Source organism: Tasmannia lanceolata, unplaced genomic scaffold, assembly GCF_043159265.1.
Source record: "Tasmannia lanceolata isolate RefF3 unplaced genomic scaffold, GAP_Taslan_0.1 ptg000002l, whole genome shotgun sequence".
In the NCBI taxonomy this organism is placed as follows: domain Eukaryota; kingdom Viridiplantae; phylum Streptophyta; class Magnoliopsida; order Canellales; family Winteraceae; genus Tasmannia; species Tasmannia lanceolata.
The window spans coordinates 54,030,828-54,050,244 of NW_027518679.1; the positions used below are offsets into that span (position 1 = coordinate 54,030,828).

A 19,417-nucleotide genomic window follows, 5' to 3' on the forward strand; every position below is an offset into this window, starting at 1 on the left:
TTAGGACTCAGGGAATAAATTTGACGCCCTCCTCTTATTCAATCAACGATCTAAACCGTTCATCTGCTGGGCCCCACCATTGGTGGATGCTTCTATTGACTTTATTAACCCTTTGATATGAACACTTTCCCATGGAAATATCACCCACCTCGCTACTAGACCTGGTAAACGGGTGGGTCGGGTCGGGTTGACCTGCGGGTGCGGGTCACGCGGTTGCGGGTCATTTTGACCCGCATTCCTTCGGGTCAGCAATCAGGTGACCCGTACCCTGTGCGGGTGGGTCGGGTCGACCTACAGGTTACCCGCATGTTTTTCCAAAACAGAGTTTTTATTGGGCGGTGATAAATTCACCTCCTAATTTTCAAAATGAACGGTACAGCCTACACCATAGGATGATCCAAACCGTCCATTTAATGGGCCACAACGTAAATAAATCGTGCCCCAAAAATCATTGCCATAGGACGATCTCAACCATTCGATCTATAGAAGTTTCCATATTATCAGTCCCTCTTTACATCGGAGGGTTATAATCATCCTATGCTAATATTTTTTGGGCACAACCTATTTACATTATGGCCCATCAAATGCACGGTTTGGATCATCTTATGGTGTGGGCTGTACCTTCCAATCATCCATTTTGAAAAATAGGGAGTGTATTCATGCATAGTAAATTAGTAATGCTCATGAGCAGCCGGAAGTTGGGAGTCCTCAAAAAGTGAGATGCTGTTAGAAGGGCTGATTTCCAAACACATGTGCACTATTCCAGCTCAAAAAGTGAGATGCTTTTAGCCCTTGATCTCATTTTCTATTTTAAAATAAAAAATGTTAAAAAAATCCAAAAAATTGCACCCGCGGGTTGACCCAACCCAACCTGTGTTTTTGAGGGTTGGGTCACCCGCGGATCAGTTTTGGCGGGTCACTAAAACCCCGACTGGTGCTCACAAATTTGCGGGTGGGTTGGGTCGACCTGCGGGCACGGGTCGCGTTTGCCAGGTCTACTCACTACCTTATTAATCTTATTTCACTCGGCTACTTCAACTCTTAGATAGACCTGGCAAAAAGTGACCCGGACCCGCGGGTCCACCCGGCCCGCACGTAAATTTACGGGTCCGGGTCACCTGTTGGTGACCCGTTAGAAATTGACCCGCGGGTCCACCCGGCCCGTCAAAAGTGGGCCGGGTCGGGTGGACCCACGGTGCCCGTAAAAAAGTGCAAAAGACGGTTTTTTTACTTTTTTCCGTAGTTTTATCGGTAATTGTCATATTTTATATGTAATTTTTTTACTTTTGACCTTTTTACGGTAATTTTTCATTTCAAACTTAGAAATTCTGAGAATATTTCAAAAATCCGTAATGATTACTTCTCTTTATTCTTTTGTTGCGAGCAACCTTTGCCCCAGACCGTACTTCACCCAATCTTTGCAGCAAAGGAGGGGCTACAAGCCGAAAAATAGCCCAGGAGAAGGTGGCTAGCAAATCCCTAAATAAAAAAAAAACTCTTAAAAAATACGTCAAAAATCCGGGTGACCCGCGGGTCGACCCGGCCCGTACGGGCCGGGTGCGGGTCCAATGTCAATGACCCGTAGAATTTTCCGGGTCACTTTGACCCGGCCCGTTTGACCCGGACCCGTACGGGCCGGGTCAAATCCGGCCCGGCCCGCCCGTTTGCCAGGTCTACTCTTAGACCTGTGTTTTAAGGAGACTTTCCAATATAAATAGGGGAATGATATATTTGCCCTTTTTTACTCCGGACAGCCCCCACAAGTGCGAAAGAGTAGTCATAAATACACAAGATGGGGCTGTACCAAGTAAAAACAAGGGGCAAATATATCACTTTCCTGGAAATATCATTCTCCATTTCTCCTCCCTCCTTTATTAATCTTCACTCACCCCTTTGCCGCGAAAAATTGAGGAGGGGATCCCTCCTAGAGATTTTGGCTATATCGTAGGAATCTCCACCCATTATGTACCAAAAAAAAATGGTATTTTTATGAAAAAGATCTATGTTCCCTATATTTTACTTTCAGAGGAATGATAGATGACAGGGCGCCCTTGCATAAAAAGACGGAAAATGGCTCTTGATTGGATCCACATCATTTTCAGTAATCTTTTAAAAATCGTTGAGAAAGTAAATTTCGTTGCACTTAATGACATGGATCCAATCAAGAGCCCTTTTCTGGCTTCAGTGCAAAGGTGCCCTTGCATCTATCGTTCCTCTTTGCTTTCAATACTGTGTCACCACTTCTCAAACCAATCCAAGGTTGCTGGACAAAGGTTAGGAGGAGTTGAGTATGTTCGAGGATGTTAGGATCAACCTTAGTAGCATCAAGGTAAATAGAGGAGTATTGGTCCATACAAAAGGAAGTTAATTAGTAGAGAACTGAAATTATCAATGCGTGTGTCCCATTGGACATGCCAAATGTTTTAGGACGAATGCAGGATGATATAGGTGAGTGATATCAAGAGTTGTTTAGGAGGCTCACTTGTTGTCCTCATATTAAGAGTTATTCATACTTGTGGTTACAAGCCCATTGACACTTCCTCTTGCACCATTAAGAAACATTGAAATCAAAATAGGGGATAACATGGACTTCTATTACTCCATTTATCTCTAATGTCACTAATACCAAATGTTAGGTACTTAACCAATACACCAAAAGCTCCAGAGCTGTTGGAATGTGTTTGGCTAGGCCCTTTAAACCTATCCCATATCTAATTCTTACTCAAAGAATACTTATCATCACCTCTACACCACTAATCACCTATTGCGTACCTGGATGGGTCCCACTTACCTGGTAGGAGTCTAAGAGATAAGGGTTACAATATTTAGATTGGTTTAGGTGGGAGTTTAGAGGAAGTAATTAGTGACTGCAAAGTGAGTTTTATATTTAACATGTAAGTACTCAATGAAGAAATTTATCCTAGAAGTTGTGTCTTTGAGCACACATAAGGACTGATCCTTCCATCGAAGTGGGTCAAGAGGCTGATCTTCCTTCTAAGAAAATCAACCATGTTGCAAACCGATTCAGGTTCATAACAATTGGTATCAGAGCAGCACAATCCAGCTTCATGTAGACAAATCGAAGGAACAATGGATCAATACGAGGACACAATGACATAGATCAAAAGGCACCTATCTTATATGAATGTCAAGTTAAATATGATGGCACTTATGCTCGGCATAAAAGTTACAAGAGCCTCTATGTCTGAAGAAGCTAAGTGAAGAGTTTAGCAGGAGCACCATCACGGTTGCCAGACATGAGCTAACGGCACGCTTGGCTACCATGATTTTTTTTACTCGAATATTAGATTATCAAATGGTGAGGGAAGGTGGGAGAGAGACTGAGTGAGAATAGGACAAGGAAAGCTTGAAAAATCAGGAAACAAAAAATTGCACTCAAAATATGATCGACTTTTTCCTAATTTTTAAGCAACTTCTCACCCTCAACACATTTGTGCCCTCTCGGATCTCTCCTCCCACGCCCGCTCGCCCTACCCCTCTCTCACCGCTTGTAGACACTAATCTATCATGAATGAAAAAATTCCTTGATGTTAGACATAGCCTAAGGCTTTGTTTCTTTCAACGAAAAAAGGGTGTAAAACAAGTTTTATGCCCATTTTTAACTTAGAAATGGGCTTAAAATTTTGTTTTACATCCATTTTATGACAAAAGAAAGAGAACTTACGAGGGGAAAAAATGCAATAGAATATATGCAACTGCCTCACAGGAGAAGACAAACAGCAAAATGAAAACGAATCCCGTGAAGCAGCACTTCCACTTCATTTGAATCTTTTATACTAATTGGGCAAAAGAAAACCCACATCATAAAGACGAATTCATCACTAAGGTCTCAGGTCTCTCAATTCTTGCTGGATCCAAGTTTGGTGAGACGAGGCCCAAAAACAAGGAATAAAAAAACTCAGACTCTAAAAACTGTGAAACAACCAGTTTCTCCAAAAACGATCAATTTTTCCATATTTTCTAGCCACTTCTCACCCTCTCCTCATTCATGACCTCTCAAATCTCTCCTTGTCCCACCCTCCACATCCCCATCTCACCTCCTCTTGATAAACCAATATTCCATGGCAAAGATTTTCAAGGCAGCCAAACGTGGCCTTAGGGTCATATCTTTTTAGAGTTTTTGTGCTCAGCCCAACCTGATTTGAAAAAGACGGGTTGGGTTAGTATTGAAAGATTTGGAAGTGGGTTAGGTTAAGGTTGACCCCTCTTGACCCATGGCTCGAATTGGGTTGGGTTAGGGACTAGGGTTGAGGAAATGCTGCCTCTGATTGAACTATGTTATGATCTAATGAGAGCTGCAATTTCTCTCTCAGTGATTCAATAAAACATTGAAAGGGATGCTTAAGTTCTGCTTTTTAATTTAACGTATGGATGGATGCTGAAATAAACTAAATTTGAATATAACAATTTGAATATAGCTGTCTAGGAAAAAAAAACCTATAGAAGGCGTCTCAACATACGTAGAGTAGGTACATTCTCATGAGAATAATGGATAAAACAGAAAAATGACCTCCTATTAAAGAGCCCATACCTGCAACTGTACATGAGCACACTATAAATCAAAACAAACTGTAACAAAGCCATGGGAGAGAGAGAAAGAGAGGGAGAAAGAGAACCACAAGCTATATGGAGAAGGGTTTTGCGTACACATCAAATGGTTCACAAGCAGTTAACTGTGGCTCCTGCAGAAACAGACGAGACCCATGATCAATCTCATAATATAGCTGCATGAATATTCTGTTATAACATAACCATTTTTCTACTTATGTTTTAGTTCTTGCTCACACTTGGATGAATGTGAGCTTATGCATTTGAACAATGAGTTGTTTCTAACTTGCATTATGCTTATGGTTAGGCTTTCCCTAACTTAAGAATGGAAGAGATTAAAAGATTAATCCAATGAATGCCGGTATGAAGAAAATACCTGTTTCAAGCCACCACCAACACTGCCTCCAGTTAAAAGCATGCTTATGAGTGTTGTTACCGGACCACCACCTACATCACCGCCACCGGAACTGCGGATGGTGGATCGCATGGAAGTCAGTATGCTTCCATATGTAGCTCCATGTCCTCGCTCAAATGCTTGGATGAAACAGAAAGTCATGGCACCTGTTGAAGTGATCCTTGATAGTGCCTGTTCAAATTAGCGTTGAGTTGTTGGATTAATACGTTAACCATGAGTAGTCACACAGAGAATTTCAATCGACAAACTAAAACGGTGGCCCTTTCTGCAGTTTGTCTACATGCTGCTTAAAATTAATTTGAAGCTTAATTAATTTCAAGTAACTAAATATAAACGCGTGATGCCTTGCTAAAATTCCCAATTAATAACTAAATAAAAAGGACAGTGATGCCTTACAGAGGTGTCAGCAGAGGTTTGATTATCATCACAACCACTGAATGAAATCACCTCCCCGCCATTTGTTCCTTTCCATACACCTGATCGGGGGCGATGGTCCTCCCATACATACTGTCCACTCCTACATCCATAAAGAAGTACGTTAGCAATGCAAAAAAAATTCAATGACTGTAATTACAACTGATTCAGAGGGTTAGGCCATTAAGTATTTAAGTAAGCTTGGGGAAAATCTGAATGACATTGCCAAGTAATGGTCATTTGTTACACAATAAGCTTGCGGAAAATCTGAATGACATTGCCAAGTAATTGTCATTTGTTACACAATAAGCTTGCAGAAAATCTGAATGACATTGCCAAGTAATGGTCGTTTGTTACACACTCCCCACTCTTTATATCTAGGAGAAAGTATATATTTAAATCCAAAACAATTTTACTAATAAGTGCAAGTGGCTTATAATATTTGGGCCACAAAGTCATTAACAAGAAAAATACAGAAAAAATAACACTGTTTTATTTAACAAAATTAAAGTGCTCTTGCTACATAATAGGGCTAAAACTTGAATTGGATTGCTTTGAGATTCTGGTAAAAGATATGAAGCAGAAAATGCAAACACTTTCACCCCTGTCGACGTATCTTAAAATAAAGAAAAGGATTACAAATGCACATCAATGGAGAGGGAACACCCAGAATACAAAGAGTCTCTCATGACACCCGATTTAGTTAGCTGACCAACCAAGTCATTGGCACTCCTGAGAATATGAACAAAAGAGAAGTTCATCTCACTCTGCACATCTTTCCCATCCATAAATTTGGCTAATCTCCATGGACCATCAATATAGCACTTGGCCCACAAAATGACAATAAAGGAGTCACCTTCAACCTCAAGTAAGCCATTCATTTGATCACGGAAATTACTCATGCCTAGGTGGAGGGCATGGATCTCGGCCTCAATCGAGTCAGATACTACAATCCCTAAAGACTGCTCCAATGTCGGTTTTGCCAAGGGTTCCAAGAGAGCAACCATCACCATAGGGTCATTGTGTGTGTGTGAGGGGGGGGGGGGGGGGGGGGGGGGTTGGTTATTCCATTTAGATGTCATCTTTATCTTAGGAAATCTGGTCATCCTGAATTCAAAGGACTCCTCCATATTCTTCCTTCTCACGAGAGGGTTTTCGAAGGCTTACTAATGCAGAAGGGAAATGGGGTCTTTCAAAAGAAAGTCCTACTTTCTTTTATACGGAACATGATTAGGATAAATCACATGAATTGTATGATTTATGATTGAATCGTACGATTTAATCGAGAATCGCAAGACTCATACAAATTAAGATTCAATCATGTGCTTCAAATCAAAATCCATAAGATTTGATTTGAATCATAAATCGTAAGATTTTCAACCCCCATTCTTTTGTAGAACTTGAATACACTGGACTATAGGGGCTTCTGAATGCATGGTACAAAGGACAGGACCCTGCCCAGATGTCGCACAAGAATGTCACTCCCTTCCCATGTCCGGCTAAACCTAATCTCTTGGTTAAAGCTATCGGACGAAGGGTAAATGGACCTTCATGCTCCCGAGGCTCAACCTCTACCTAGTCTACCATTTCTTTCTCCATCGCCGCCAAAATGCCACAGCCATTTTGCCAAAAGAGCCTTGTTTGTTTTTACAGAGTTGCCAATCCCCAATTCCCCTTCCTTTCTAGGAAGGCACACCATCTCGCAATTAACTAAGTGCCTTAATTAGTTAATTTCTTTCCTTCATCTTTGCCTTCTTAGATGCAGTTTCTTTGAAGTTTTTCAATTTTTTTACCAATGGTAGCCGGGATTTTGAACATTGACATGACACAGATTCATGTTTCTGCGGTGTTGCTTAAAAACACATTCGATTTGATTTGCCCCTTTTTGATGATATATGAGCCCACCACTTTTAAAACTTTGGCATGCAAGGATTATTCCCAAGAGCTTCCCCCTCAATTGGGGACTCTTGGCCTTCGTTGGGATAATATTCATGGTATCTACAAATCTTCTCGTTTATCCACCATTAAGCATGTGGACTTCTTTTTTCTGATTTTCAACTCAGAGAAGGAAGCTAAGGGGACCTTACAACAGAAGGAAACTTGCTGGTTGGAAGAAATCTTTCCTTTCATTTTGGGGCTCGTATTATTCTCATCGAAATGCTTGTCCGGTCTTCCTGTGTACTTCACGGTCACTGAATCGTGCAAAGGAGCACGACGATCTCTGCCTTCACCGTGCCAACCCATTTCACCAATAGAGTCCTTGCCACGAGGATAGTTTGCATTAGCAACATGGCAACAGGGGAAATCGCCCAAAGAGTTGTCAAGAAGACCCTCGTATTTTGTCGCTTCCAATCTGGATTTTTCTAGCAGGTAGCATCTTCGGTAGAATCTCCGCCACATGATGTTAATGCAGGTGCATTTTCATTCCCAAATCCGGCAGTTGTTGAGAGTTTTTTTTTTCCTGCCTATCTGAACCAACCACCCCTACTTGTCCATCGACTCTAAAGGAGAAGCAACGTTCATTTGGGGATAGCATCAAATACAAAACTTCCTAAGCCAAATGTTCATAATAACGAAATTGCTGCACTTCCAATCACACTTCCTTCATCAGATTCCTTAACCATATTTTATCATCCAATGAGATCAATTCCCAAACACTTTCACCCACAGATTCATTGAGTTTATCTGATGTTCTATTAGACCACTAAATAACAGCCAGTGCTACCACTTGGATATTTATTACAATTCTTATTTATATCTTTGAAATCACAAGTTTTACAGCCCTGGCAGGAATTTCACCCTTACTGATTGGAAGCCCTAAATGACAAGGGTGTGCCTACATAAGCTCATGCAAATATGGTATATAAAGTTACTATTAGTTAGGCAAAAGACATTGTGAGTTAGATTCGTACAACCAAGAACTGGTTATTGAGAAATCCATCTCGCAACAGCTGGAGCTTTGAGTTAATATCTGGAAAAATTATCCATGGTTGCTATAGGCTACATCACTGTGATGTCAAACTAGGATAAATGAGAACTCCATTCCAGAATTCCACAAAATTCAACTGTCTCGAACATGGATAACAACAATGATCTTCACATGGATGCAAACTGCTTATTTATTTTTGGTGGTTCATGGCATGCCAATCAATTTGGTTTTCATTCCACATAACAACACACACAAACCCATGTATTCAAAATACTTGATGAAATGGTCCAATTGCGAAGCATCTATGCCTACGAGATCTATAGTGGATTGAGCAATAATTCCAAGTACCCACTGTATGACATATTAAGGTAAGAAAGCCAAAGCTCGTAGAAGCTTATCTTTTGGAGCAAAAAATGATAAATGGAAATAACCATGTGCAAATTTGAAAAACAAAAGGTCCGTCTTCCAAGAAAAGAAATAATAAACAAATTGTAATTGGTCACTAACCTGTTCATTCTGCAGAGGAATGGTAAATCTAACACAGTGCCACTATGGCAAGCATCAACAATGGCATGAAGCTTAACACCACGAGGGAGAGGTTTTACAATTGTTGCATTGATTTCATCATCAACGATCATTCCTTGTGTTTCAAAGTCCAAAGGGCAAATGGTTTCATCATACCCGTCAACCTCATCACCATTATAGTTTCGCTGCTGCGAACCATGACCCGAGTAATGGAAAACTAACGAGTCTCCTGGTTGGCAACCTTGTACAAGCCAAAATAATGCCATCCGCATGTTGTGCTTATTTGGAAACTTGTGGGGATCAGTTTCTTCTTCTGCAAATCAACTTTCAGAAAAAAGATACGATTAGAACTGGATAAGAGGAAGAGCACAAAAATCAAAATGAAAACCCAAGTTCTAGCTCATAAGCTGAACCAGTCTGTTACAATCAGGAAAACTTCAACCGAGATTGGCAGAAAATGGAACAAGAGTTTAAGCCATAGTGATCGGTATTAGTGCCGAAGAAATGTCCAACGAAAAAGACGACAAGCAACTAAAAAAATGTTGTTCCTGAGTAACAACTCTGATAGCACTTCGTGTTTTTGACGTATGTGGAACTATCTTAGACAAAAAACATCAAGATAAAGACAAGCATTGAAAGTCTTTGATGCCAACATCGAGATACAGGACAATGTCCGAATCAGAGAACAAAATTTGGAGAGCATTCCTTTGGATTTTGGTGCCAAAGATTAGACTTCTTAAAAATCCATCAACAACAAATTATCTATTAAAATCGACCTTAAAGTATATTATATTGGAGTAAAAATCAAAATAAAATTACATGGAGGAAATCCCAATACTTCCATTTATCGTCATTCCACCCAATATTTTCTTCCTCAGCTAGCCAGCAGAGCAGAACAACTGATTTCATCCTTCATATTCCAAAGTCAATCCTAAGATCCTAAAATCTTAAAACTCACATTTTTTAAAATTACAATCCGAACCGTTCTTCGACAATTGGAATTGAACAAAAAAGCATCTAAAATACTAAACAAAAACACATAATTCTCATCCAAAAGTATATGAAAAGGAACCAAGTCACACCATAAATCACAAGGGACCATAATCTACAGTCACCTAATTGCAACACAACAAGTAACCCAAAAGATAAAATCAAAATAAAGAAGCTAAAAATACATCGTTCTCATCAAATTGCAACACAAAAACGAACCCAAAAGATAAAATCAAAATAAAGAAGCATAAAAGACCATTAAAAGGGAATTGGGCAAAGAGATCGTACCAGTGAGCATGATGATTGAGGATTCGGGGAACTTAAATCGATTAATGAGGAGATAACGCATACACTTAGCATCGTTTATACAACCTTTGAGCTCGTGACGGGAATAGCGATATGAGATGCCACATATAACGGCTTTCTTGTTGCCGTGAGGGGAGGGAGGTGGGCCCGGAGGGGCGTGGTTGTAAGGAGAGGGGGCGGAAGAGGAAGAATGGGGAGGTGGGTTTTGGTAATTTTGTGAAGGAGAAGGGGCGATGTTTCGGTGATCGGCGATTTGGGTGATGGCTTGGCAGAGGGCGCATCGGATGGATTTGGCGTCGGGAGGGAGTTGGAGAGGGGTACGACAGTTGGAGCAGTTCACCAGCATCATCATGGTGAAGAAGGGGGTGAAAGTTGGGAAAAAAGGGGGGGTTTCTCCTCTATATTTGGTTTAGGTTTTGGTTTTGCAGAAGGAGGAGGAGGGGCAGGTCGAATCATAAATGTGTTTTTTTCGCGTGGACTTTTGCGTAGCGGTGTGTGCGTTTTGAAAGGATGGAAATTAAAATTAGGGAGATGATATTTTCACCCCTTGCAAGACGCATGCGCCCCCCTTACAACGTGATTTGACGTGAACAGCGGGGCAGCTATAACCCTTTTTAACGTCAAATCACGTTAAAAGTGGGGCGCATGCGTACTGGAGCGGGGGTGAAAATATCATCGCCCTAAAATTAAAAGTACCATAAGTAATGCCTGGGAAAACCACTTTTTAGGGTGAACGGGGAAAGGGGGATTTTATGGTGTGTGCGCGTGAAGTCCGGTATTTTGCTAAAAGTACGGTGAGGCCTACCTCATAGGATGATCGAAACCGTTCATTTGTTGGGCCAGCACGTAAATAGATTACACGTAGAAAATCATTTCTATAGGATGATCTTAACCCTCCGATCTGTAGAACTGTAGAAAGACTGCACATTATTGAAAACTCCTTAGATCGGATGGTTAAGAACACCCTATGGAGATGAAATATGGGGCACCGTCACCATCCATGAAGTGGGCCCCACGGTACTATTAGAAAAATATTGGACTTCACACGGCCCACACCGTATAAAAAGTCGCCGTAGGGAATTCCACTTTCACATTGTGGTCTGCATAATTTACGTGATTAATCCAAACGAGACCATAATAGCCCTGATAATGACTAATCTATCACCCAAGCAATCCAACTGTGAAATCACATTAGGGGTAAACAAGATAATACTGAGGCTTATACAAAATACGTACGCCGTAAATAAGAAAAAAGATTAGATATAAGAAGATACTCCTAATCAAGCAATGTTGCCTAAACTAACTAACTTCTTAATCTATCACCAGGCAATCCAATGGTGAGATCACATATTAAAACAGTAAGGGCCAGTTTGGATGCCGAGAAGATTTTGATTTGGAATTCTCACATTTGCAGCCCTTTTTGCATTGACTTTTGGATCCCGATCAAATCCTTGAATTTCCAATTCAGCTGACTGACAGTGAAAAACATCAAATTTCCAAATAAGCTGTGGAAATAAGAAATTGGAAATCCACAGATCTGGCAATTTCCTTCAACCTCTCCCTTGCAACAGGAATTATCCCATTCCCTCTGTCTCCCTCAACATGAGCTGCCAGATCTATCCATTTTGTACTGCAAATAGAAAATCTGAGGTATCCAAACAGGCCCTAAGTCTCCCAAAAATATTTTCCTTGCAATCCAAAAAAGGCCTAAAATGTATTTTCATGCAATTACCCTATGAATTAAGCTTCCTTTCATTTCCATTTTATCTTTATCTATCATAGAAAAGCCGATTAATGAAAACTTTAAGATTAGTATGCAAAAAATTTAAATTTTGTTGAGCCAAGTGGCTACTAGGCTACATACTTTTGAATAAGTTTTATGTTCGTTAATATATTTTGGGCCTTCTATTTGGTCCCCACTGGTATTACCATTGACCTTCCATGTGGGCCCCTCTAGCTTTATTGCTATGAAGCCTTCAATTCGGGCCCAGACGGAGTACCTAAATACCTAATGGTCAAAAGAATTTCCTAAAAACATTTCCTTTCCATGCTTGGAAACCAAACAATATAAAAGCTTTTCCTGGGAAATTTATTTCCTTCCCTGGCTTGCCAAACAAACAAATGAAAAGTTTTTCTTGAAAAAACGATGGAAGAAATGGGTAAAATTATTTCCAGCAGAAATGTTTTTGAGAAAAATAAGAAAACAAGGAATGCCTCATGACTACCTTGATCTCATTATAAAGCCTGAGTTCACATAAAGCTCGTGGCTGGCCTGAGGTTTGACCTGGGGCTTCCAGCATTTACAACAAGCCCTTTACAGGAAAGAAACAAAACAAAGAAAGCAAGAACAACAGACACTACTTGGCACATCCTCCATTCCTTCCTTTGCCTCACATACACACAACCCAATAGAGTTACCAACGCCAACCAGCTCCTCAATCAGTCATCATCTTCAACAAGAACTGAACGTGGTTCCATTGATATGAAAATCTTATAATTTACGATTCAAATCAAATCTTATGGATTTCAACTCGAATCTCATGATTGAAGGACCACCGGTCATCATTGCATCACCTTGGAAACGATAAAATTGATTAGGAAAAAAGTTAGTCGGTGTACCGTGGCAGAAAATTCCATTTGGTGGCTACATATGGCCACAATCTCTTGCTTGCTCTCATCGGATGGCTAAAGCTCATCTCATTCATTATGAGACTCAGACGATTTGAATCAGTGTGTCATTGTTATTGTGCTGCGTTCGCTTTTGGACGGCTTTCACAGCCGCCACTCTTGCTGCATTGGCTGCTTTGTTCGCTGCGGCTACTGCTTTGTTTACCCTGTCATCGACCCTGGCCACATTGTATGCTTTCTCCGCAGCTCTACGTGCTTCCTGATATTAAAGAACCCATCAGAAAACTCCACTCATTTTTACTCTAGTAATTTTATTTAGGCAATGTTTGGCAACCATGGAATATTTTTCAGCCCAATTGTGTTAGAGGGGTGGTGAAGGAAGGAGCGAGAGAGGACTTTGAGTTGGTAGGAGTTGAGAGAGCATAGAAGAAATCCCTTAAAAACAGTGAAAAAATTACCTATTTGAAATTGTTTTCCTGATTTTCAGGTCTTTCATGCTCCCCTCACTCCCACCCTCCTACGCCCATCTCTCACAACTGGCCCCATAAATATTCCATGAAATATTTCTTCAAGGTTGGCAAACAGTCTTGATTGTTCTTGTCTGTACTTTTTGATCCTTTGTGTTTGCATTTGTTCCCTTTTTTTAATTTACTTCCCATGCTATTGGGTGAATTACTTTCCATGCCATTTTCTACAAGGAATAGTAAAATCTGTTACCTGGACTGCATTGAGTACTCTAGAGTGGTTAACAGCAACGGGAGATCCCATGTGAGTGTTCTGCGTGCTCAAAATATCAATAACACCATTTTGCCAATGACCCGAGTGCGTCTCTCCATTTCTAAATGTGTACATCCCAAGTCCTTGTCTCCTTCCCTCGTGCCACGCTCCCTCATACTGATGCCCGTTTGCAAACCGATAGACACCGAATCCATGCATCTTGTCTGCGAAGTACTCTCCAGCATAATTGTCCCCATTTCTGCATACATCAGAAGGATCAGTAACTGTAATTGGAGATTAACTTCATAGCATAACCTGCCAGTACAAAATGTCACAGCCTATTAAGATTATACACTTCCATATTTTGTTAAGTGGAGATTCGAGGTAGATTCATATCGTGTTGGAGACCTTTTTTTTTGGTAGGTAGGCTGGGATCAAACCTGCGACCTCATGGTTGAGAAGCAAAGCCTCAATCATTGAGCTACAGGCCCAACCCCTATTGTTGGAGCCCACAAGTTCGTAAAATAGATTTCAATATTTTGATCATAGATGCTATGCTGCACGGGTACATCATTTTGAATAGATATTGGGTTACTCCTCTATTTTAAACTTCTGACTGGTTATTGAAAGCTTTTTGGAAACTGTAACAGCCAGTGATAGAGAAGTTTAAAACGAAGAGAGGATTGTGAATATCAAAGAAAGATCGTGCATGTATTGTCTCCCAACCTGGATTCGAGTGTCAGTGTTGACATGGATATGAGGTGCCAACACGACAACCACTAAAAATCCAGAAGCAGATGCATTCGTACACACCCATATATAAAATTACTGATTAATAATCATAATTTGCAACAAGGTAAATATCATATTCATTTAACAAACTAAGAGATCTTAAGGTTAAGTAACTACAAGTTTAAAAGATATATGAGATAATCAGACAACAGTGCATTCATCAATCTAAGCTATAATGAGGCAGAACAAGAAGATGTTGTCAGTCACCCACTTAGTTGACACTCTTGGTAGAACAAGAACTTGTTTTCAATTAGCCATGAGTTCTAATTCTCTTCAGTCCTCAATATGAAATTGGAAAGAGAGACCAATAAGCATAGAATAAATATAATACTAAGACAAGAGTTTGATCAAGGTTTTAGGTTTAGGCGGGGATGAAAACAAATATTAACAAAAGAGAAGTTAAAGCAAGAGCTTAGAAGCAGGAATCGTGGGTGTTGGGTGCTGGGTGCTGCTCCCGCTCCCGAACCGCGATTCGGCGCTCATTAGCAAGGAGTGCCTAAGGAGCTTGTCAACCCTAATGATGATGTCATTCTCACAACACTACATGCACCTATTAATCCATCAGTCCCACCATCACCAACTTCCTTGCATCAAACTCTTCCAACTTTGTGAAGTACTTCATTGGAGCAAGCACAAAGGCATCTTCAGAAGGCACGAGGAAAAAAGACATGAAAATGAAAAATGAATAGAAATTACTACTTTTTAAAAGACATGAAAATGAAAAATGAATAGAAATTACTACTTTTTATGTACTTAAATTTTGAAAGATATATATATATATATATATATATATATATATATGAAGATGGTTAGAACTTAGAAATTACTATTTTTTTTTATCTACGTGAATTTTGAAAGACATATAAAGAAAAATTTGTGTAAACGCTCCCATGACACTCCCAACCTTGGACTCTTTTAGACCCACGCCTCCGCGCCCGCTTCGTGCTTCTAAGAGCAAGAGTTAATAGAAAAGAAAAGCTAAAGCAATATTTAATTAATGTAACTAATAATGTCTTTCACACGACAATGTGCAAAATGTGTCGACATACCCACATTAAGTGGACACTCCTAGCAATACGTTTAAAAGTGTCGGAGGGCATGTCAGTTCATATCATGCATGTTTGTGTCAATACATATATACATGCATGTCAGCAAAAAATTGAAAGTGACGGGTCAATCATAGCCTCAAAATTACATGCTTGAGGGCATCACCACCGGGCCAAAAGTCTCAACTCCATGCACTCTTATATGTACAGATACATACACAAGCAGGCCCATTTTTCTACTATCAAACACACTGACACAGAATATGAAATCAACTCAGACCCTATTCGCTTCGCTGCAAATTTTATCTTTGGGATCTTTATTCTACTAAAAATTCATCGTTTCCGCAATAATTTATTCTTTATATTTGATTTCATATTTGAATTATATCATGGATATTTGAATCGAAGAGTTACTCAACAACTCATGATTCATAACTCTAGTGTAAATTTTATCATAATTTGATATCAAAGCATCAATCGTAGATTAGTTCTACATAATTTGCTATCAGAGCATCAATCGTTGATTTGTTCCACATCAGGGAGGCAGAAAGCCTTGCTCTCATAAGAGTTAAGTAGCCTTGGAAAGACAGAGGCAGAAAGCTCTAGCTCTCAAGGGGAGAATGAATGTGATTTTAAGGACGATAAAGAGAGGCCATTCAAAAATAAGAAAGGATAATAAGGAGAGTGATGGTTGGGGTTGGATGACTAGGCAACAGAAGGTAAGCCCGCAAATTGGGGTTGGATGACTGGGCAACAGAAGGTAAGCCGTAAGCCCATAAATTGATTGTGTTATATTGTAGTTAGAGAAAATTAGAATTAGTACTCGAGTCTATTTGTATATGTGCCTACTTGTAGTTATCTATGGTCATTTTTTCCACTTTGGGTTGTGATCCATCATATTTTGCATATTAGGCAGCCTACCCTAGTATGAGATTAAACTTAGTTTGCCTCTTTCCACATTGCATGTTATTCAAGGTTTGGCATGGCTTTATGATCGACTTCTGCTTTGTGTGCCTACCAAGCAAACATAAAAGAGACATTAGTGATAAAGAGGAGGCAGTGTGGGTCTCTTTGGATACCACTAAAATTGGTCCTTATTTGCAAATTAGATTAATTTAAGTTAATCTTAATTGCAACTGAGACATTAATGCTACTGTGAAAGCCATTAACTAAGATAGATATAAGTATAATAACCAAGTTAATCTTATTTGCAACTGGGACAGTAATGCCACTTTGAAAGCCATTAGCTAAAATAGGGATAAGAATAATTACCAGTATTTGCATATAAGATTACATGAAAACAAGACTATATGCATATAAGATTATATGTAAATAAATTTTAGGGAGGGTCCAAAGAGGCCCTATGGCTGTGGAGTTGTTAGTGCTTCCAGGATAGCACATGCGACATTTCTACAGTGCAAAACAACTCACAATGCCAAAATTCTATATGAAAAGAACTTCCACTAGTTAAAGAACCTGAAAAAGTTTTCTGTGTGCAAAAGTACAAACAGTGTTACCCATTTTTGTCTCAATGATTGTGACATAAAGTCTTTCTTCCTCAACTGATCCATATGTCCCATTAAGCATTAACATTCCATAGCAATTAAGTAAAGGTGAACAGTGAACAATTTCAAATACGACCAAGATTCTATCATGATGCAATCCAAATTAACATTTCAAAGACATAGATTGATCATCCAGCACCACAACATAAAGTAAAAAATGACACCAGAATCATATAAATTCATCATGCCCCAAAGCTGGGGCAGACAAAAGTTTGCCAGGCTTATTTAATAATCAAATATTTGTCTTTAACTGGTAACTAGTTGATGAAAACTTCATCAAACAAGCCATCAAGGCATCACCCCAGACCAGCTGCTAGATTCCAATTTTGAAACGGTGAATTAATAAATATGAAACTGACCCTGCACAACTAACTGTTTAAAAACCAAAGAACTGAAATTCAACAACCTAAGAACATAAAAACCGAATCTAAACAAGATTGGAACCCATAGCAGATAAAAAAACACATCAACCAAGTTTACAAAAATTCATGAAACCAGAAAAACCAAAATTAGAAAGCCAATAACTCAAACTGAACAGTACAAACTCAAGCATCCAAGAAACAGAGAGCCATGAATTAAATAATCTAAACAGGAAACACAGACGCATGAATTCAATAACCTAAACAGCTAAGAATCCAAAATTCAAAACCAAGACTCAATAACCAATAACCGACACGCAAATGTCCAAGAATCATATATCCCAACCCGGCAAGCCAATAATTCTAATTCTAATTCTAGTTAATGAAACCAAATGACCCAGATTCACAAAACCAAAACCACAAATTCAGCTACCCATTTATTTCAAATTCATTCAACAAACCCAAATCCAGTAAAGCCAAAATAAAAACAAAACAAAAAAAATGAAAGAACCCAATATCTCAATTAACCTATTTGTTTCATATTCATTCAGCAAACCCAAATCCAACAAACCATAAACATAAACCAAATAAACAAAACAAACAACCCAACAGCTCAATTACCTAAAATGGTACTGCCCAAGTCCATGCTTGACCCCCCACTTAAATTCCCCAACATACCGACTCCCATCCTCGCACGTATGAACTCCACACCCATGACTCTGCCCACTGCACCACTCCCCTGCATAAACATCGCCCGTATAAAACCGATAAACCCCGAAACCATGCCTCAAACCCTTCCTATACTGCCCTCTATACCTGCTCCCCCTCGCCCACGTCTCCACACCAAAACCATCATATTTCTCATCCACCCAATCCCCCTCATACCTCCCACTCATACAATAGTAATACACACCGCTCCCCGAGCATTTTCCATGGTAAAATTCGCCCTCGTAGACGTCCCCGTTGCTATAGATTTGAACCCAGGATCCAGAATTGGCCCTGTTGGAGGATTTAGGGTTAGGGTTTGATCCAATTGACCAGAAGATGGGTCTTTGAGGGCGAAAGGTAGAGAGTTTGAGGGGGAAAGGGCGGCGGAGGAGGAGAAGGATTGAAGGTAAGTGAGGGAGAGTGAGATTGAGGGAGATTAAGAGGGCGGCGGAGAAGGCAACGGCTGAGATGAAATCAAGGAGGAATGAACGGTTGGGATTGGAGAAGAAGAAGTAGAAGGAAGAGAAAGAGAGGAGGAGGAGAAGACGGAGACGGAGGCGAAGGCGGCGGAGAATTTTGGGGAAAGATGGAGGGGGTGTGGTTATCATTATTGGGGGTGGAGAATGGTGGTGGAGGGAGGAGAGGGTTGGGGAGTGGGAGAGTCTTTTGTGAGGGGTGGAGATGAAGGGGGTGGGATTATCATTATTGGGAGGTGAAAGGTTTTGATAGATTAGGGTTTGAGGGAGGTTTTTGAGAGGTTTGTGAAGGGGCGGCGTTGGGTTGAAATCGGAAGAGATGCCGCTGCTTTCTTTTCCGATTTGGAGTTCCGATTTCTTATGATGCATTTACATCAACACAAAAAAAGGTACCCTCTTTCTCCTTTCGCCCCCTTTTTTATTTTTCTCTCTTTCACCTTGTAATCTCAGAAGAGATATTATCATCTCTCTCTCTCTCTCTCTCTCTGTATCTCTATATTTCTGGTTTTCCGTGTGGAGTTTGATTTTGAGCGGGCGTATGAGATGATGGGGAGACTCAATAGAGATGGGCGCGTGTGAAATGGGCTCTGGATTTGTAGCAAAATACGATAATGCCACCGGCTTTCTTTTTTGTTTAAATTGACTAGGGAGATGTTACCAGCACTACTAATTATTTTGATGAGGGCACTCTCACTTTATTAAAAGTACGGTATGGCCCGTACCATAAGATGATCCAAACCGTCCATTAGATGGGCTACAGCCTAAATAGTTTATTCCCCAAAAATTAATTACATAGGTTAATCCTAACCCTCCGATCTATAGAGGGTTAGGATCAACCTATGGAAATGACTTTTGAGGCATAACCTATTTAGGCTGTGGCCCATCTAATGGATGGTTAGGATCATCTTTTGGTGGGGGCCATACCGTACTTTTAACAAAGTGAGGAGTGCCCTCATCAAAATACAGTAGTGCTGATAA

At 40.1% G+C, this 19,417-nt stretch overlaps 2 protein-coding genes across 2 annotated transcripts; both read right to left on the minus strand.

Annotated features, from left to right (window-relative positions):
* Positions 1-4,395: 4,395 nt before the first annotated feature.
* On the minus strand, positions 4,396-10,631 carry LOC143878988 (metacaspase-1-like). Its single transcript, XM_077381200.1, has 5 exons — positions 10,131-10,631; positions 8,835-9,165; positions 5,381-5,501; positions 4,946-5,155; positions 4,396-4,703 (listed from the first exon to the last, which is right to left on the minus strand). Exons 1-5 carry the CDS (start codon positions 10,498-10,500, stop codon positions 4,644-4,646), a joined length of 1,092 nt encoding a protein of 363 aa, XP_077237315.1. The 5' UTR covers positions 10,501-10,631; the 3' UTR covers positions 4,396-4,643.
* Positions 10,632-12,359: 1,728 nt separating this feature from the next.
* On the minus strand, positions 12,360-18,958 carry LOC143878994 (uncharacterized). The gene is made up of 3 exons (XM_077381204.1): positions 17,877-18,958; positions 13,494-13,752; positions 12,360-13,035 (listed from the first exon to the last, which is right to left on the minus strand). The coding sequence occupies exons 1-3, from the start codon at positions 18,806-18,808 to the stop codon at positions 12,862-12,864; spliced, it is 1,365 nt and encodes a 454-aa protein (XP_077237319.1). The 5' UTR covers positions 18,809-18,958; the 3' UTR covers positions 12,360-12,861.
* Positions 18,959-19,417: the final 459 nt, after the last annotated feature.